Below are 21,573 nucleotides of genomic sequence, written 5' to 3' on the forward strand. Positions count from 1 at the left end.
GGGGGGAACTAAATAGAATGAAACCAGGTAAATTCACTGAGTGTTCATGAGTGCTTGAGTACTTGTTCATGCATAATTCAGTGTGACTCTGTATTTGTGAAGAGGAGGCTGCGTCTAGCTTAGGAGCTCCAGGTATGTGACAGGCACTTTGCCTTTCTGGTTGCCTCGCTCTCCAATAAGCCAGTCCGGGTCCATGCCGGGCACCGTGTACACAGTAATAAGCTACAGAATAACAGAAAGAAACAGAGAGAAAGAAAAAAATGAAGTAGACATTTTGATGTGGGCTGATTGTGTTGCAATGGGCACAGTCTTCCAAAAGCATTCACTACATTCAGATATACTGTAACAGTTGACATGTATAAACAGTGGTTAACAGACATGTATTAACAAATACACATCTGCAGGCACCCCTCTGACATCTTTTGAGGATTGAGTTTTGTAGGCGTGTATTACAGAGGCAGGTCTGTGAGGCTGAATCATATGACATTGTCTGGCAGACTTGCATATGGGGACAATTGCGATGGTTTATAAACAAGTTTCAAACTTAAAACCTTTAGGTTACCAGCCCATTTCATTAAACAAAAGGCAATGTCACAGAGACTGTAAGTCAACTGTAGCTTAAACTAAAGAGAGAAGGATTAGAAAATAAAATATATATTATTTGTTTTTATAATAACTACATTACAAATACTTATAATAAAAACAATACTCTTTAATAAAATATATTTCAAATTAAATAGTTACACAGATTCCGTAGTTTACACTACGGGTAAACATTTCCCAAAAAGTAGTTCAGTAGTTAAGCTTAAGGGGGTTTAATATGCTTTTTCACTTTTTCAACTTTAGTTAGTCTGTAATGTTGCTGTTTGAACATAAAAAAGATCTGCAAAGTTATACAAAGCTCAAAGTCCACTTCAAAAGGAGATATTTTATTTAACAGAAATCACTTTTCAAAAACTACAACGAACGACTCGTTTGAACTACAACGCATATTTTCCGGGATTTATGATATCACAAAGATCGACGAATGGGACGAGACCTGGTTGAGCTGCACTAGAGAAGGCAACGAGTGTTATCACCAGGGTTTGAAATTAACTTTTTCACTCACCAGCCAATTCGGCTACTAAATTTTTTACCAGCCATTCATAATTTCTACTAGCCAAAAAAATTAAACAAATAAATTATGAAAAAAAGGCCGGAGGTAAGCCAACAGCTTGAGGCTGTCCACACTGGATGCGACAAAGTGACCATTGCAAATCATTTGTACTTTGTCAAACAGTAGGCCTACGTCATAAATAGAATGAGGCATCAGTTTACTGTCGGGGATTTGTTGTGCTGTGCTGCGCCACATCCAATGTAGGCCGCATCACAGATTATGGGTTCTATAGTATTTTGTCGCATCTGGTGTAGACACGGTGCGAGTCTTCAGGCATTTTTTGATGGTTATCACTATGCCAGAAACACGCTAGCTTTCCCAAGCCATTTTGACGCAATATTTACACTGTGTGTAACACGCCGAGTGCTGCCAATCACAACACACACTGGCCCAGCTAACCAATCACAGCACATTTCGTATTTCGGAAGGCGGGCCTTCATTTGATACAGGAACTATTCGAGCCGTTCATGCCAGACTGGGGAGAGAGGTGTTGTAATAATGTAAAATATGTGAAAAATAATGTGTTTTTCGAACAACCTAGTATGAGAGCCTGTTCTAGTACACCCCCAAAACAAAATCAAGACTTTGTTAAAGAGCATAATATGACCCCTTTAAATAAAATACATTCTCATTACAGTACATACTAAAATCCCTAATACTGATATAACGAATGTTACTGACTGTTAAAGAGGAAAAACAGACTTTCTCATGTCCTACCTCATCAGCGAGAAGGGAAAGTTCACTTGTATCTGCAGCATCATAGTCATACAGCACTTTGGCCTTGCGAGTGCCAGTGGCGGGAGGCTTCACCTCCTCAATCTTCAGCGTGCTGGACTCAAGGGCATTGGAGGGGTTTGGGGAACGACTAGGTGGAGAAGTCCCAGGTAGGGTGGCAGTGGAAAGGGGAGAAGGGTCTGCTGACACCCCTGACGTGGAGGCGTTCACAGCAAAAGCGTTAGGAAACCTGGAACAGATTCAAAACCATGGACACAGTGTGTCTGAATAAATATAATTATTTAGCTGTTGCTCACTCATGACACAGATATTACATGAAAAGTGAAAGAAGGAAAATTTCTCAGTCACATGAATGTAATTGCTTAAATTTAGTGGGCAAACTTTCTTCCTTTTTCAGTGTGATGGAAAAAGTTACTCACGTATCTCCGTTCGCACTATGAACAGGAAAGAAAAAGCAGAAAAAAAAACATCAGCTCAAAGTTGATCTTGTGATTTTCTTCACTAGAAAAGCAGTTGCCATAAAGGGGAATGTGTTAGGCAAACCCCTTGTTACTCACATCTCGTTTTGCCACATCTCTCTATATCAAAAATAGACTAAAGTTACTAAACTGTCATGCATTTCCTGTAGAACATGGTCTTATTTGACTGCAGTCGCTCTAGGACAGAAGAACAAATGGCTGTTTATGTTTATTTTGGAGTTTGCAGCACCTCACTGAAGTTCTCACCTGCTCAGCTCTTTCTGAAGATCCTGCATGTGCTTGTGACACTGTGTGTAATAAGCAGCCTGGGCCTCCACAAACTCATGCAGACAGCGCAAGTGGTTCACCTGCAATGGAATTGCAAAATTTGGTATACCTATGATGAAAATTACAGGCCTCTCTCATCTTTTTAAGTGGGAGAACTTGCACAATCGGTGGCTGACTAAATACTTTTTTGCCCCACTGTATAATAAGTAGTGTAACTTTTTCAATTACTTTATTAAAGTAATGTAACTGATTACACTTGATAACTTTTCTAAATTTCTAATGGTTTCACTGTTAGTCATTTTCAAACATTTAAACCAGGCACGGTTAACCTTACAGTAGTGCTCAACACCACAACCCCAATTCCAGAAAAGTTGGGAAGTTTTGTAAAATGCAATAAAATCAAGAATCTGCGATTTGTTCTTTCTCTTTAACTTTAATTTAATTTGCAAAAGACTTCCAAAGTTTTCACTTACCAACATAAACAAATTTTGATTTTGATGGCTGCAACACACTCCAAAAACGTTGTGACGGAGGCAAAACAAAAGTGAAAAGGTTATAGAGTATCCTAATTAAACTGTTTTGAAACGGTTTACAGTAAGCAGGTGAATTGGTAATTGGCGAGGGTGTCATGTTTGGGTATAAAAAGAGCATCTCAGTCTTGATCATGGCTCATCACTTTCATGTGCCAAATTTCATGAAAGAAGTGTCAAACAAATACATTTTTTTTTTTTTATTACATTTCTCAATGCAAAATCACAAAGAATTTAGGTATTTCACCAACTAGCATATATAATATTGTGAAAAGATTCAGGGAATCCAGAGAAATCTCAGTCTGTGTAGGGCAAGGCATGAAACCTCCAGTGAATGTGTGTTAGCCGTCATGCTTCGGTGTTAAATATAGCCACAGTACTTCTGTAAAACCGCTGTCACGTAACACAGTCTGCTGCTTTATCAATAAATGCAACTTCAATCTCTGTTCCTCTAGAAGAAGGATTACTATACACCAATTCTATGCAGTGATGCTGCAGCGTTCTCTGGGCCAGAGCTCATCTCAGATAGTCAAAAAGGCAGTGGAAATGTGTGCTGTGAAATGAGTCCACATTTCAACTGGTTTCTGAGAAAAATGGACGTCAAGTTCTCAGTCCCAAAGAGCAAAGGGACCATCCAGACTTTTTCCAGCGACAGATGCAAAAGCAAATGTCTGTCATGGTATGGGGCTGCAGCAGAGCAAACGGCATGGTGGAATATGTGCAAAGATACCATTGATATGTACAGAGACATATACTGCCATCAAGATGACATCTTTCACAGGAAGTCCATGGTTATTAGATCAAGACAATGCCAGGTCTCATTCTGCATGTGCTACAACCGCGTGGTTTCGTAGACACAGAGTGGATGTGCTAGACCGGCACACAGATCTGTCTCCTATTGAAAATGTCCAACCAGTCATGCAAAGGAGAATCAGACAGTGACGATCACAGACTGCTGAGCATCTGAAGTCTTGTATCAAGCGAGATTGGACGAAAAGTTTGCTTGCAAAACTTTAACAATTAGTATCATCAATTCCTAAACAATTAAGCTGTGTAATTAAAAGGAAAGTTGATGTGACACAGCGGTAAACACGCCTCTGTCCCAACTTTTTTTTTAAGTGTGTTGCAGCCATTTTTAATTTAAAATTAAATAAATGAGTATTTTGACATAACGCTATATATTTAACACTGCTTCATCAGTTCCTGGTTCTGTTGACACATGTTGACTCACCTAAGCCGCCTGCTGGTGCGTGCGTGCGCAAGTAACACCCGTCTACAACTATTCTCAGTAAATTAATTACGATGCTTCCTGCTGTGAAAAACGTTTTCATGTCTGGAAATTTCACAGTTATTTTGTTTTCAAGAGGATAAAGGAAATAACATAGTTGTACAGCGTAAGCTATGCAAGAAGACTCTTGCTTTAATAAAGGCTACTCAACCAACTTGAACATTTGCAGGTACGAGTCCGACTAGCATTGAAATCATCGTTAGCTAAAATTTAGTGTTAGTGTTAAAATTCAAGTGTAACTTGAAGTAATCAGATTACATTACTTTTATATTGTGGTAATTGGATTACGTTACTGAATACTTCTTTAATGAAGTAATTTGTAACGGAATACATTTTAAAAGTAACCCTCCCAACCCTGATTATAACAGAACTCTGTGACATTGCGATGTTCATCGCGGCGCCAAATAACCTTCCAATACGTCGGTAGTCATATTTTGCATTTGATGCAAGTGGACAATGGCCAGTAACATGCCGAGTGTATGAATTCATCATTTGTGCATATGTAACATGTAGCGAATATTCAGAATAATGAAAATTGCATGTAAACTGGAGTGAGGTTTGCTCGTGTCATGTAAACATCTCACAGCGATTAAGTCCTTGCTCTGATTATTGGAAATAATCACATTATTGGTGCACATGTAAACTTACTGACAGGCAGACACCAGAACTGTTTATAGTAGGCTAAATGAGCTGTTTGAGATCATAAAGGTCAGACAAATAATATACTTTCAATGTTTCTTCATGTAAAGTGCATGTCATTTGTAAATATTCTAAAATGTAACATTTATTATAACATTTATAATAAGGATGAAATGATGAAAGCAACATTTCTTGCTAACCAAGCACTATTTAGCAGAAAACACAAAGAAACAGCTGGGTTTTGTAGCATGCTGTAACAAAAACGTCTCTTTTGGCTAAAGGTAAATGTATTCACTCATAAATCATGACCATGTTGCCTTGATTTTTTTTTTTAAATAGCTTTCTTAACATTTCTTCAGAGCACATTTTTACTGCTTTATATTTCTATATGTCTGGACAGCCAGATATTATGATGTTCGATTCATATCCAACATTCTCAACATTGTAGTCATTGTAATGTGAGAAGAATTTAAGACTTGCTGAAATCTGTATTGTTTGTTAGAAATGTTAAGTCAGATTTTCTTCTTAAAGATTGACAGATGGAAATCAGTACAGATAGAAATACAAGCAGAGGGAGCAGAAAACTATCATTGTTCACATGAATTACATCTGTTATTATGCAAACATTTATTACGTAAAATATTACACATTGCCCCATTAGAACAAAGGAAACAAAGGCAGCAAAGGAAGAAGTGGATCTTGCCTGATACTCACTTTATCCACTTCCTCACTCCACAGCTGGAACATGCAGCATAACGACAAGAGAAGAACCATGAAGACAACATAACACAAACCCTCTCTTTACAAATACAGACCCAAATAAAAAACACTAACTACATTTCCCATGAAAATTTAAGGAAATTACATTAAAAAAAAAAAAAAAAAAAAAAAAAAAAAAAAAAACTGTTCCACTTCATGGGATCTTAAGATTGAAAGAGACATTCTAATGTAATCAGACACATGGGCAGCACAGGCTCCTGAACCCTCTATAATGTCAAGACTAGGGTTGGGTATCGACTGGGTTTTTTACGATACCGGTGCCAAATCGATACTTTTAAAACGGTACCGGTGCCTGAACCGATACTTTTTAAAAAAGAGCCACATAAAAAAAAATGATGGATAACATTAAAAATATAAAAAATAAATATACATAGCATTCACATGCTTCTTGGATGCTCTCATTTCCCGAGTTGTGCTTCCCTTACTCCAAGGCTAATAAACGTATTTCATGATCTGGGTCATTATTAAAGGGGTCATATGATGTTGCTAAAAAGAACATTATTTTGTGTATTTGGTGTAATGAAATGTGTTTATGTGGTTTAAAGTTAAAAAACACATTATTTTCCACATACTGTAGATTATTGTTTCTCCTCTATGCCCCGCCTTTCTGAAACGCGTCGATTTTTACAAAGCTCATCGTTCTGAAAAAGCCAGGTGTGCTCTGATTAAATATTACATTTTCAAATGAAAATAGCAAAATGATCGTTTTATAAAGTAAGCGTTCATATGTGTCAAGGTGGAGTTTTGGTTCCTTGCCGCTGTCGCCTCTGGCTTGCTTAGTTGGGGACACTTAATTTCCGGCGATATCGTTGACTTGATTGCAAAGATATTATTTAAACTGAGCTGGATGTTGACATCACTGAATTCAATGATGAACTGTCTTTAACTGAAAAATGAGTGTTTACTATTGTCACTTTGCATTATTGACACCATTTTCCTAATTAATGCTGTTCAGTTGCTTTGACACAATCTGTATTGTTAAAAGCGCTATATAAATAAAGGTGACTTGACTTGACTTGACTCAAGGTCTAGATTTCCGCTGGAGGAAACAGCTGTGGTGTAATGAGGTGTCAGCGAAAACTTTACAGTAGATGGGAAACCGATTGCTCTCTCGTGACCTTTTGTAAACTGTATTTATGACAAAGAACTGCACAGATACAGATATTATAACAATCTATCGATAAACACACACCTGGTGTGTCCTATGTTAGAGTCCGCTCGCGCTGTGCCGCCGCGTCTGATTGAACAGCGCGCTGAAAGACGGGAAGGAGACGAAAAGTCTGCCGCCGTTTTCGTATGAAATTTAAAGAGGACTGACTCTGAGGCGATCATGAATTTGTGTACAGTTTATGGAGCTAATCGCTATAGCCCCGCTAAAAATGGCCTAGGGACGGCCATGCGTCTTAAGTCCATTTCAGAGAACCAGGACAAATATTTCAATCGATCGCTCAGGCATCGTGGCACCGAAATGAGGCACCGAAGCCTGCATTCTGATTCGTTCTAGTACATACCGGTTACATACAGTGGGGCAAAAAAGTATTTATCCACTGTAGGTACCGTTGCCATATTGGCACCGGGTTTCGTACCCAACCCTAGTCAAGACCCTATTTAAATGTACAATGACACAACAACTACAATGAAAAATAAGTGATCACACACACATATTTTAAATAAAATGAAAGAATAAAAGCAAAGCTTTCCAACCCCTGCATTCCACTGCAAATGTTAATCGCAGAGGATATTCGTGTTTAGACTCGTGCAATAACATTTCAATATTATTTCAAACCAGTCAAAAATGTAGACAAGCTTAAAATTTGATTTTTCAGAATTGAACATTCCAGAATGTTGTGTAATAAAATAGCTGTGTCCAAACTTTTGAGCTTTACTGTATATAACATATCTATATGAACACATACAAACAACAAAACAGCATTATGTACTACTGGGACTAGTCAACTAAATACACATGTATTGCATCAGTTGTCGCCAAAACATTATTCAAACACCCAGGGAAAGGCACACAGGCACACAACACTGCAAGACGGGAGATGTAAGACATCTCACAACATTGACAGAGAGGAAAGCAGGACTAGAGTTAAATAATGGGTCAACAACACAGACAAATCTTGAAAGGAGATGCAACCGTCCATCACTGAGCTGTGCTAACAAGACACACACAATATATATCGCATGTCTATAAGTTCACTACTCTATGAGGGCTTCATATTAAGGCTTCACTTCAGATTCAAGTTCATACAACCTTTTCTCTGTCACTCAGAGATGAATCGCCAACTTCACTATCCCACTGCGTGGAATGAAAAAGTAAGAGAGTGGGACGATGGAAAAGTTTTAGTGAGGCCATTTTCTCACTATCACCTGCACATTTCAACCATCCGAGATTCCAGGTAATGGCAAAGGGTAGAGGATGATACCTGGTTCAAAAGCTCTTAGGGGTAATAATGGGGACTTGTTTATTAATTTTTGTTTATAATAATTGCTTTAGCTGATAATTTTTATCCACAATAAGCGTATACTGCTATACCACCCCCACAGAGAACGGACTGTAGGAGGACATTCTGCTAGTCTAAATTTACAAGGGTTGGTGCAAATATTGGTGGGGAAATATCGTATGTAGAAATAAAGGTCATGTAGAAAGAGATAGAGAGAAAAAGAGAGCATGTGTGGGGGAAGACTTCTAATGCTAAGGGTCTGCAGCCTTCTTACCGCAGATGCACTGGCCGACAGAACATAATTGCGTGGCCTAGTCTCCTGAAAGTCAGGCGCAGCCTACAGGTGGAGGGGGGGAAAACAGAGTTTTACAAAGAATCATGTGTCCACATGAACTAACCCAGCAAACACTATTTTCACATAAAAACAACAACAAAAACACTTGACAAACCAGCCTGTAACCTCTCCCACACACAAAAAACAGGCACATTAGGACGGTAGCAGTAGATTTTTTGCATCACTTCATTGCACTCCAAACCAAAATAAAAATAATTTGATAAAATTAAGTAAAATATAAAAATAAAATAAAATAACAAAAAGCATGATCATTTATTAAGATGTTGTTACTATTACTTTTCATTTCATTTTTCAGGTGTTTTTACTGATAATCTTGTTTTAGTGCGTAAAGGGTTAGTTCACCCAATAATGAAAATTATTTTATTCATTACTCACCCTTGTGTTTTTCCAAACCCGTAAGACCTTCGTTCATCTTCGGAACACAATTTAAGATATTTTTGATGAAATCTGAGGGCTCTCTGACCCTCCCATAGACAGCAAGGTAACTACCACGTTAAAGGTCCAGAAAAGTACCAAGATGATCGACAAAGTAGTCCGTGTGACATCAGTGGTTCAACTGTAAAGTTACGAAGCTACGGGTATACTTTTTTGCGTAAAGAAAACAAAAATAATGATTTTATTCCACATTTTCGGCTCTACTGCGTCACTTTGGATGCACGTTCACGACAGTACCATGACGTGAGCGTGTGGCTCCGCCACCGCTGACCCAGATCCGGCGTGATCTGGGTCAGCGGTGGCACCGCCACACGGAGTGTGGCATTCCCAAATGGAACACTTCATGTGCACTTTCGGTCTTGCGAACTTACAATGACCTCCGCGTGCGTGTGTCCGTTAAGTCCACAAGACCGTAGGGTGTCCCATTCATCATTTTAGCGTTCAAAAGTGTGCTCGCGAGCGCCCCCTTTGCGGCCGCTATGTGCCCTCGAGGCGCACTTCTGCGGAGCCCGCACTGGGGCAAGCTCCACAGCAGACTTCTACCCGACAGTAAAAGCGGCATTACGTCACGAAAGTGCGGACTCAGAGGAAAACCGCGAGGGTTTAGAGTGCGATTTGGGACAGGGCCTTATGGGTTTCGAACAACATAAGGGTGAGTAATTAATGACAGAATTTTTATTTTTGGGTGAACTAACCCTTTAAGGGTTAAAGTAAGGTACACATTACTTACCATAAAAAGTCACAAATTAATTGTAATTTGTCACTGTTTTGCAGGAGTTTTATAAACAGTAATGTTTTATCTTAGTACAGTTGTACTGTATGTTTTTTTTCTTTGTACCCTTTGCACTGCTGTGTATCGTGAAGAGCACAATGCTCTGGTCTCTATGTGGCCTACTTTTGTAAATATTAAATGCTGTTGAAATTAGCCAAAGTGGACCAGATTCTTATACAATAGATAACAGAGATACATAAAATTAGTCAGTAATAGTATATATACACATACATACAATCAAATATATATATATATATATATATATATGTATGTGTGTGTATATACATATATTATGCACACTAAAAACATACACACTATTTATTTCAATTAAGCTTTTTTATCTTTGACTTAAAATAGCTTAGCTTCTTTTTTTCCATTTTTATCATTTGAATTTCACAAAACCCCTCCACTTTCATCATGGGTTTGTGGACATCCAGTTGGGAAACCCTGCTCTATAATATACAGTACATTAAAAAGAATTACAAATTACATGCAGCCATTTAATGTGACTGTGATTTCAAGAAGGACTGACTTTTGAAAGAATTTCAAGAATTTTTTTTTATCAAGGCACTGCAGAGGTGGAAGATACAGTTGGTCAACTATCAAGCCTGTACAAGGAACTGCTTGCAGGAAGCAGCAAAGGATGAAAGGCAGTAAATCACACACACACATGGATACTCACATCTCCCTCACACTGCGCAAATGACAACAGAGAAACGCATTAGTGAATACATGGAAATGGAAAAGATCAGACACAGAGCACATATGATGACGGAGTGATAATTGTGTTTCCTTGAACACACACACACACACAGACAAATAAACATCCAGGTTCCTCTTGGAGATTAGAACAGAGGTAACAATAGTCTGGGTATGCCCTCCTGACCTTAGATTAACCCTGTAATACTTGATAAGTGTCAGGAGGGAAATCACACCTAATTAGTGAATTAGCAAACAATATCAACTATGCAGGAAAAGAAGAAATGAAAACATGATAAAACAGCATGTGACTCAGCCCTCTGCGTAAACTACAAATTCTTCAATCACTGAAAGGCATAAAATGAAGAAGCAAACATCTAAGTGAAAAGAGAAGTCATGAGCAGGGTCATTTGCATCATCAGGATGTTTGCTTATGCCCCCTGACTCAGAGCTTCCCAGACAGAACCCCAGGTCTGCTTCATGAATATCTTAACTTAACTAACGTTAAGTCAGTGAGACCTAAATAAAGTGTTACAGATAACTGATTGGCTTTACCCAATAACAGTGATATCTAACATGAACCTCATATTTTGTCACCTCATGCATCAAAACAGTACGAGTTTGTCCATTTGTTTTTTGTTTTTTTTCAATCTTTTTTCATTGTCCAGAATGAGTTGGTCAAGGTGAATTTAAACGTAAATTTTATTTACACACCAATGAAGCATTCAGAAATACTTTGTTAAATGCTTATTAGGAAGCAGTTTATTTTGTGGTTAAAGTGCCCCTATGCCATTTCCAATATTGCCTTTCATGCAGTATGCAATGTAGCTGTATGTGAATGTAAAAGATTTGCAAAGTTGTAAAGCCAAAGTGCATGATAAATATAGTTATTGTCTCCCAAAATAAAGAATCGACTATGAACAGCCTAAACTAATCATCAGGAACTCGAATCCCACTTCCATGACGGCTACACGTCACAGGGTAATACATTTGCATAATGTATGTTCTACGTTGGCCGGCTGCGAACAACTTGACCCCGCCGACAAACACTGTAGCTTGTTCATGTCAAGAAGACGCTGTGTCCTATACTGTGATAGTAAATTAGTTTAATTTTCATTTCCGAAAGATGAGGCTGCAAAGAATCAGTGGTTAAATATGTTCCACTGTACCACAGCAGTACAACCCCAATCTTTTTTTTTTGTGTGTTCCCTTCATTTTACCGATGACTGCTTCTCTAATCTTACCGAGTTCAACGCGGTATTCACAAAATGCTTGCTCTTGGCTCAGTACCCAGTTTATTTGGACCAGCTGGCTCCACTGAATCACAGCCTGTTTAAGTATGATAAATAATAGATGTTTATATTCTCTGTCGAGCGTTCAAAATATGGAACTATGGCACAGGTGTAGGGCTGCATGATAAATCGCATGCGATATTTAATGCGCATCTTGCCAGTAAAGCCGGTTCTGTAATCAGCGGTAAATCTCCATCACGTGCGGGCTTTCACATGGAGCAGCATTTACTACACAGAGCCGTTGTTCACTGATAAGCTGCGCAAAACTACGATCATATTTTGCACAGCTTGTCAGTGAACAACGGCTCGGTGTAGTAAATGCTGCTCCATGACACGCTCTGTATGCGGTAGACCAATCACAACAGACTGGGCCATCTGACCAATCAGAGCAGAGTAGGCTCACGGAAAGAAGGGTCTTAGAGAGACTGAATCTTAGAACTGCTTCGAACGAATCGTCTGAGAAATCATTGAAAAATATAAAATGCATATTTTGAGAAAACGAAAGCATTTTTTGACCTTGCATGCATGTAAATCTATTGTAGGAGACTCCCTAAACAATATTAGGAACCTTAAAAATGGCATAATAGGGGCACTTTAACTGTCTGTTTTCATGCTTTCAGTGTTTGATTTGCCACATCACATTGTTTGTTTGCACACTGCAAGAGACATAGTAACATAATTGTGATTGTGAGTCAATTATAAGCTTGTGGCTGTGGGATAGACATTAAGTATCCTTGCTTTAGGTCATACTTCCTGAAATGTCCCTCTAGAGCAGGGCTGTCCAAACTCGGTCCTGGAGGGCCGGTGTCCTGCAGAGTTTAGCTCCAACTTGCCTCAACACACCTGACTGGAAGTTTCTATGCCTAGTAAGAGCTTGATTAGCTGGTTCAGGTGTGTTTAATTAGGGTTGGAGCTAAACTCTGCAGGACACCGGCCCTCCAGGACCGAGTTTGGACACCCCTGCTCTAGAGATCTGAATCCTGCTTAATAGCTTATAAGTGGTTCTTGATGAGAGGGTAGTGGAGGAGATGAAAGAACATGAGGGGAGGAAGACATGTGAAAATGATGATGAAGAAATAAGAGAAAATAAAACTTACAGCAGCCTTGGCCTCTGCTAACTTTGCTTTCTTGAGCCGAGCTTTGCAAACATCCAGGTCAAGACGCCGGTTCTCAAGTAGCTTTCTCTCTTTCTGATAACAGAACAAACAGACTTTTGTGAGAGAGGAAGTGTGCTTAATTGTACTTGAATGTGCACTTGTAGTGTACTTCACATATTAAAAGTACATTTTTAAAAAGATAATATAATATTAATGAAATAAAAGGCCACTTAAGCCTGTCAAGAGAATACACTTTCATGATGATGTTTCTTAACACTCTTAAGTACAAAAGTACATTTTAAATCAAATAATCTTTTGTTGTGCTTTAAAGAAGTACACTTATTTTGACATGTTAACATCCTTAAGCATTTGTTAAGTATTTGGTTGTAATTTTAAATGTAGTATTTATATATAACTTCATCAATACAAATGTTTAATTACAAATATATTAAAATACATGACATACAAGCTCCAATAGAAATTACATTAAAGTATATTTTAGATACCATAAAGGCTTGTCAGTACATTCGGCAGTACACTTTAACCATATTCCAAAACACAATCAAAGCCAAAAAAAACCCTCCAAGGTTCAGCTAAATGCATTTAAGACAAATGTATACGATTTAAATGTAAAACCACTTGTAATTTGAATGTGCGAAACCTCCATTGTCATCCACTTTCAAAAAAGGTGAATAATACGTGCAGGAGTCAATCATTTTGTAGCTAGCAGATTTTAACAGCCATTGTATATTGGTTTACATATCAGATGGAGATGAACCATCTGAGACAGAGATTGTACATTTCACTCACGGAAATGGTTTTCCAGTCACCCTCTAGAAAGTTCCTCAGAGGTGTGAGGAAGTTGATGGCTGACGTCTGTAGGAATTCCCGCTCTGCTCCACCCAATCTCCTCTGATACTCTCCAACAGTGATCAAAGTACTACCTAACAACACAGGCAAAACATTCCCAAAACACTACATTACGTACAACTCAGCATTGCAATGACATTTTCAATATTTTCCTGTCAAATCATTTTCAAACCTGTTTAACTAACCAAGAACATCTTGTGAATTACTGACTGCTTCAAATAATTTGGTTTGCACACTTTTAACTCATTCAGATGGAAGTGGAACATTAAGATGATCAGATTATAGACAAAACAGTCTTTGAGTCATCTCAACTAGTTACTGATGTAGGTATCTTCATCAATCAGAGACCTAAACTCACAGAATGAAACACTCGGTCTCACATTTTCCTGTCAAATCATTTTCAAACCTGTTTAACTAACCAAGAACATCTTGTGAATTACTGACTGCTTCAAATAATTTGGTTTGCACACTTTTAACTCATTCAGATGGAAGTGGAACATTAAGATGATCAGATTATAGACAAAACAGTCTTTGAGTCATCTCAACTAGTTACTGATGTAGGTATCTTCATCAATCAGAGACCTAAACTCACAGAATGAAACACTCGGTCTCACATAAAGCATGTTTAGACAGATGCTCTGATGCTGCTTTGATTCTCTGTAAATGAAATATACAATCATAATCTCGTATTTACCTTGGTAGTGGTCGTGATGTTTTTTTGGGGGGGTTTTGGAATGTTGACATATCGAAGACGAGTATGATTTTCATAAATCTTTTTCAACCAGCATTGTTATAATTATAATATATAAAGTTCTAATATAAAATAATAACTGAGAGGGAAAAAAACACAGGATATAATACACTTTCCCTCTGTAAATTCTAACCTATAAGCATCCATGAAGACCCACTTGCCAACAAACCTGTTTAGAAAGAGGAAGTGCGCCATCTAGTGACATACACCATGCAGCTAAACATTAACTTGATTTAGAGACCTCCATTACTATAGCACTGCAAATCATAGCATAGTATACAACATAATAATACTGGTCAAAAATAATACAAAGGGAATGCTTCATTTTTCATTTGTCATGTCAGAAGCCAAACAGTGGAAAAACAGGAAAAAGGGAGAATGGGTAGCGGCAATCCGGTCTCATATGGTGTATTAAGTCAATAAATAAACAATAAAAAAAAGATGAGAATCTGTTTATAGAATTTGTGAATTTAGTAAATTGATATGCACTGGCTTCTAGTAGGTAAGCATACTTTTTGATTATGAGCAAACTGCTTATTATTATTTCTTAGTTAGGATATATGTAGCCATTTTATCTTAACAAAATAACTTTTTCCCTTTTCTGTGTGCTTTCCAATTAAAAAAATACAATAATAATAATCATTTAAAAAAAGCTGCATTATATTAATTTTGTTCTTGTTGGTTGTACGAACCATATGGAGTTCCTGGCCCAAATTCCTTTGCAGCATCCTGCATATACTGTCCCAGCAGCTCTGCATTGGTGGTTCTGGATGGGATCTTTCTGTCCAGTTTCTCATAGAAGAACTCTTCAATACGGGCACCTAAACAAAGATTCACATCAGTAAGAAAGACATCAAGCTTTATTCAAGGTTTACTCCAATAAACTTAATCAAGTACACCATTTTGCACCATCATGTTTACCAATCCAGTCCATCAACCATTTACAAATGTTCAGAATACTTTTATTGTAATATTTGGAACATTGTTTCGAGAGACCATAAAGCAAAAAAAAAGAAAGAAAAAAAAGACAGGTCTTTGATGTAGACATCACAGATGAAAACATAAAACCCATGTGGGGTTGTAATGGCAAAATGTGATATAATAACGGTCTTTGACAAATCATTCCAGCTATGAACACAATGCCCTGTGTTGATTTGAAGAGGCCTCACAGATTTGATAACCAGATCTGGTTAAGATAATCAGATGACTGGAGAACAGGTGTTTAAACTTGTGTCTGGCTACAACCACAGGACAAACAAACTCATCCGCAAAAGGATAGTACTACTATAACAAAAACAGTGAGAAGAGCGAGCGCCACAACTGGGTCGAATACTAAACATCAGTCATTAAACTGAAAACCCAAAGCACAGGCCATGGGGAGTAGAGACACACTTACCAGTTTGGTCAACTGGAGCATGGAGAGAGTTAGAAAGAACAGGTTAGGACACAATCACTAGGCCATAAGTACCTCTTGCACTTACATCAAATGCTTAAATACGTACATGAAAGGTACTGCCATCAAAGATGAGCTCTAAAGCATCTGAAACCTGTGGCCTCATCAATGATTCAGAAATTATAACTGAACGAGTATTAATACAAAATGTTTCATGTTGTTTATTCAGTTGTGAAATGCCAACATAAATTGCAAATGCAGATTTTTGACTCATGTCAAAAAAATTTTAGACATACACTACCGTTCAAACATTTGGAGTTAGTATGATTTTTTAATGTTTTGAAAGAAGTCTCTTATGCTTACCAAGGCTGGATTTATTTGATTAAAAATACAGTAAATCTGTAATATTTCCTGTAATGGCAAAGCTGAATTATCAGCAGCCATTATTCTAGTCTTTAGTGTCACATGATTCTTCAGAAATTATTCTGATATAATTATTAGAATTTAATTAATATAAATTATATATCCTGCTCAAGAGCACAGTAACGATTAATAGCTCAGATTTGAACTGTTATGCCAGTTTACTGTACATCTCAGCACCCTTGTAAAACATTTGTTGACTCTTATAATTAGTGAAACTACCATAGCAATAAGAAGAGAGAAAATAAAAATCAAGGGTGCAAAGACAATACAATCCATTCACATAATGTGATACCTGACATAGTGACACTTGAGCACTACTGCTGTTTTAAGATGGTTGTTAGGCATCATATTTCCCTGGCTGCCTGTACAATAAAGCAGACTGATATCAACAAACAGTCAAGCGATGTTCCTGTTCATCACGTTAATGGTAAATGTCAACAACATGAGACATTTTTTCAACATACAGGACCTCTGTTTGGGCTCAACATTTAGGAGACAAGACCACACATTTCAAACGATATCTAATAACAACAGACCATTTTAAACGTATAATGTCCATGTAGACTCTTACTTGGGTTGGGTTGAAGCAGCACCTCGGTCTGTCTGAAGATCTTTTCAGTCCAGTTTTTGGTGCAGTCCGCTCGAGCAATCAGGTTCTCCAAGTGGCCATCTAGCTCAGTCTTTTCTGCCTGGCCAAGCTTCTCCTCTGTGTACTGGAGATCATAAAAAACAATTCAGTCTGTCTGCTAAACAAGATTTAACCGTTAATGAATGAGCAGTAATCTTGTACTCTTGAAAGACTCAACATTTTCAGCAAGACACGGAGACATACTCTTAAAGCGATTCACATGATTTGCTGGCATTATGCTATTCCCTCTTAGGCTGTATTTATGTTTAGACAATGTTTCACAGTTCACATCAAGCAGCAAATAATGCTATAAATCAGACACATCAATTTTGAGTGCAACAAAAATATAAAGTCATTTTCTAAAAAAAGACAATGACAGGACATGGCAGATTTGAATCCAAAAATCTGATGGGATTAAAAGCATGGGTATAGTTATAACTGACATGTGCCCTGCAGTGACACACATTATGTTTAACCTAAAACCATTATATGATAGATATTTAGATTTAATTTTAAATCATTGTTTGTTAAACGATTACATTATTCATTATAAAACCTGTGTGAAATATTATAATGTAATAAAAGGCAATATAATAAAATACAAGTCAATTTGCTACAGGAGACATACTCTTAAAGCGATTCACATGATTTGCTGGCATTATGCTATTCCCTCTTAGGCTGTATTTATGTTTAGACAATGTTTCACAGTTCACATCAAGCAGCAAATAATGCTATAAATCAGACATCAATTTTGAGTGCAACAAAAATATAAAGTCATTTTCTAAAAAAAGACAATGACAGGACATGGCAGATTTGAATCCAAAAATCTGATGGGATTAAAAGCATGGGTATAGTTATAACTGACATGTGCCCTGCAGTGACACACATTATGTTTAACCTAAAACCATTATATGATAGATATTTAGATTTAATTTTAAATCATTGTTTGTTAAACGATTACATTATTCATTATAAAACCTGTGTGAAATATTATAATGTAATAAAAGGCAATATAATAAAATACAAGTCAATTTGCTACACCACTATTAAATATGGTGATTTTAATAATAATTATACACTATACTGTTCAAAGTTGTGGAGTCAGTAAAAACTTTTTTTCGTTAAGAAATCATACTTTTATTCAGCAAGGATATTTATTCTGCATTAAATGGATCAGATGTGACAATAAAGCCTGTAAAGTTGTTACAAAAGATTGTTTTGTACATTTTAACTTTCTATTCATCAAAGACTTCTGAAAAAAATTAATGCATCATTCATGGTTTCCCAAAAAATATTAAGCAGCAAAACAGTTATCAACATTGATAATAAGAAGAAATGTTTATTTCATTTTATAATGATTTCTGAAGGATCATGTGACATGGAAAACTACAGTAATGGCTGCTGAAAATTCAGCTTTGACACACATTTTAAAATATATTTCTCAATATGATTGATTAACATTTATAACCAAACACATGCAGCCTTTGCCAGCACAAGAGACTAAAAACATTTTTTTTTTAAATGCTTAATTTTTTAACCTGCTTAATCAGACTGGAGAAGGCAAACAGACTTGTTGTGTCTTTTCAGTTAAAGAAACTGGAATTAAATGAAAGAGGATCAGACAGGCGTACGGCACTGGCTTGTTTGTGCCTTTGCGGTCGGTATTCACTTGATATCCAAACATGCAGGCTAAAATGTCAGCCGTTGCTAAAGATCAGTAACTAACAGCTGAACAAGGGCCCTGTGACTCTCATTGATAAACAGGAAGCTTCTGGCAGGCTGGTGGACCTGCAGCAAAGATTTCCTCTGACAAGGTGAAAAAAATATGGCGCTGGTGTTTAATATTTCACTCACACACAGGAAAGACCCCTGCTGACAGCACATACAATTCAGGGAAAAAGACATAAATCACATTCACACACTATGACTCAGCATGAAGGATTCCCTCTACATCTGCAGCTTTGAATGTGTCATCCGTGAGCCAAGAATATACAGGTGGTCATAACACAGCTATCCTCACACTGACAGAGGTGTCTGCACAGTATCTTATGATATCCAGGGATGTGGCATGAATATGAATATGACAAATAATGCCTTGAAAATATACTGCATGTCACACTGTGTAAATAATACTGTAGTATACATACTGAGTATATAGAATGCACTAAAGAAAAATAACTACACAAAAAAACAGTATTTCAATGCCATTTATGTATTTTGAACAAATATTATTTTTGAATTTTTAAATGCCAAACCTGATGTTGTACTTTATAAGGATTTTCACTTTAGAACCCCTACGTTTCTTGATTCAATTGTATTAATTCTGACTACATGCAATGTTTTGGATCATCGCAAGGTTTCTGTTAACAGTTAATTATCAATAAAATTAAACTGTTGGATTTTTATTCTTTCTTTTTTTTAATTATATAAAAATGTTTATCCTTCAGAAATAATCTTCCTTTTTTACATTTTATAGAAAATATCATCTGTCACAACTTACAGTTTCAAGGATTAGCCTAGATAATCAATTACAAATATTGTAATTAATAGAAAAGAAACTTTATGCTTAAATGAACAGCATAAGCATAAGCATAAGCATAAGCATAGTCATACGGGTTCAAAAAAACATGGGTGAGATGATGACAATATTTTCATGTTGAGGTGATCTGTCCCTTTCAATGATGATCAACCTGTTTACTGTCCAATGTCTTTGTTATACAGTAGGCCAGGGTTCACCCCCCCCCCCCGCGCCGCATCAACTTACTTTCTCTGACTTTGTTTCTGAGCCTGTTTCTGAGATAACAACATGCCAATCCGTGGTTGGATTTCAGACACGGTTAACCGTAAATCATCTTACACTGTCAATAAACGTGACCAGGGTTGCCAGGTTTTCACAACAAAACCCGCCTAATTGCTACTCAAAACTAGCCCAAAACTACAAAACGCGGCAAGTGTTAAAGTAGCCCAATTCCGCGAGAAAACCGCGGACTTGGCAACACTGAGCGTGACTGATCCTCGAGCCAACTCTGCTCTAACTGTCGACTAGCAGTGGGAGTCAGATGGCTAAAGATTTGTTAACTCATATTCATAAATCCTCAAGGGAACGTCTCTGAATTAACTGACGCTCGCGCCCCCCAGGTTGAAAACCCCTGCAGTAGGCTATACAACTGAGTATATTTTTATACTCCGTTATATTTCAATAGACTGAGCATTTTTTGACAAACGATAACATGCGCATCCCTAAACAAGCATTAAAAAAAAAAAATAATTAACTGTTCTGTAGTAAACAGGGCTTCGCCTGTGAGTGAGAATTCAGCTGGTGACTGTCACATGAACAGTCATTAATAATGGACACGGGCTGGGCTTGCGTCTATCGGCTTACAATAGCGAGGAAAATACAGATCATCGCAACATGACAAATAAGGATTGTTCGCTTGAACAATGACAGATACATTAAGATTTAGGCTACAGAAAGCGACGTTTCTGAGTGTTCGCGTAAGGATGTGTAAAGGCTGATTTAGGCCAACAGAACGAAGCGGTTCATTCATTGACTCGAGCCCGCTGCTGCTGCTGCGTACATCCATCCCACTCAATTCACGCACGTCCCTGATGGCTGAACGCAACTACCGTAAAGTAACCAGAAAGCACTGGGCCATTTCCTACCTGAACAGCACGAGTGAAGAAGACACCTGCATCCGACGCTAGTTTCTTGACATTAAAATCCATCGTGTCAGCGTTTTCACTGTGTGCGTTTCAGCAACATCAGTTTGTTGGTTGTCCCTGCAACGGGATCGATTGTGCAGGACGAGGCTGAATCGACAGCGCAACCTGGAGTTTAATGAGCTTACCATCCGTTACATCAGCCATCCTCTACTCAGCCTAGTTTAGAGCTGAATGCTCATTTTAAACCTCTCTGTTATTGTGAACACATTGTTTTGGGGAATTGTAACAATTTTTTTTTATAAAGTACTTTTAATGAAAAATAACAATTTATAAAAGTATCCTCTGTGGTCTGTACAGGTAAACGGACCCATATTTTAAAACCCTTTCAGGATGTTAGCTTTCAGTAGTTGTTTCTTTTTTTATATACCAACTCATTCATACTGTTCTGGTTCGAAAGGCCTCCTGGTGGTTTCTTTTCACACAAATTATTTCTTGAATATTCAATTATATATATATAGACTTTGGGAGGGTTTAAATTATATGTCATTATACACTAATTAGGCTAAACCATAAAATTATTAAAAAGATTTTCAAAGATTTGTATTTCCTTATACTAACCCTGCAACCTATAGCTTTAAACTGCTCATTTTATGGCTTTCCATAAAATAAAAATTACAGCATGATAAGATAAATGCAAAAATGTCCCTTACTTGCCTCCATTATTTTCATACATTTTAATATTTTTCATTTTATTTAAAATGTGCTCAAAAAATTCCAACTCCAGCAATACATTGATAAATTACAAATAGCACAATACAAAAGCAGTTTGAGGCCTGAAAATGATTTAGCATTAAAGAAGAAAAGATGCGGG

The 21,573-nt window shown here is 37.3% G+C and overlaps 1 protein-coding gene across 1 annotated transcript; it reads right to left on the bottom strand.

The window, feature by feature from the left end:
* Window positions 1-6: 6 nt before the first annotated feature.
* LOC107587442 (endophilin-B2-like) lies at window positions 7-20,881 on the bottom strand. The gene is made up of 14 exons (XM_016275237.1): window positions 20,703-20,881; window positions 16,983-17,124; window positions 15,288-15,416; window positions 13,785-13,918; window positions 12,975-13,067; window positions 10,569-10,580; window positions 8,599-8,661; window positions 8,135-8,179; window positions 5,798-5,832; window positions 4,044-4,062; window positions 2,617-2,717; window positions 2,311-2,325; window positions 1,874-2,120; window positions 7-222 (listed from the first exon to the last, which is right to left on the bottom strand). Exons 1-14 carry the CDS (start codon window positions 20,763-20,765, stop codon window positions 115-117), a joined length of 1,206 nt encoding a protein of 401 aa, XP_016130723.1. The 5' UTR covers window positions 20,766-20,881; the 3' UTR covers window positions 7-114.
* Window positions 20,882-21,573: the final 692 nt, after the last annotated feature.

Source organism: Sinocyclocheilus grahami, unplaced genomic scaffold (assembly GCF_001515645.1).
Source record: "Sinocyclocheilus grahami isolate Dianchi unplaced genomic scaffold, SAMN03320097.WGS_v1.1 scaffold92.1, whole genome shotgun sequence".
Classification (NCBI taxonomy): Eukaryota; Metazoa; Chordata; class Actinopteri; order Cypriniformes; family Cyprinidae; genus Sinocyclocheilus; species Sinocyclocheilus grahami.

Bases quoted from the DNA above. Each gene is read 5' to 3' on its own strand.
- LOC107587442 (XM_016275237.1), bottom strand. From the start codon at position 20,765: ATGGATTTTAATGTCAAGAAACTAGCGTCGGATGCAGGTGTCTTCTTC. The intron at 13,068-13,784 runs GTGAGTGAAATG...TTCTGTTATCAG, and splicing joins GTGACTGGAAAACCATTTCC to AAAGAGAGAAAGCTACTTGA. The intron at 5,833-8,134 runs GTTGTATGAACT...TGCATGTTCCAG, and splicing joins CTCTGAGTGACAGAGAAAAG to CTGTGGAGTGAGGAAGTGGA.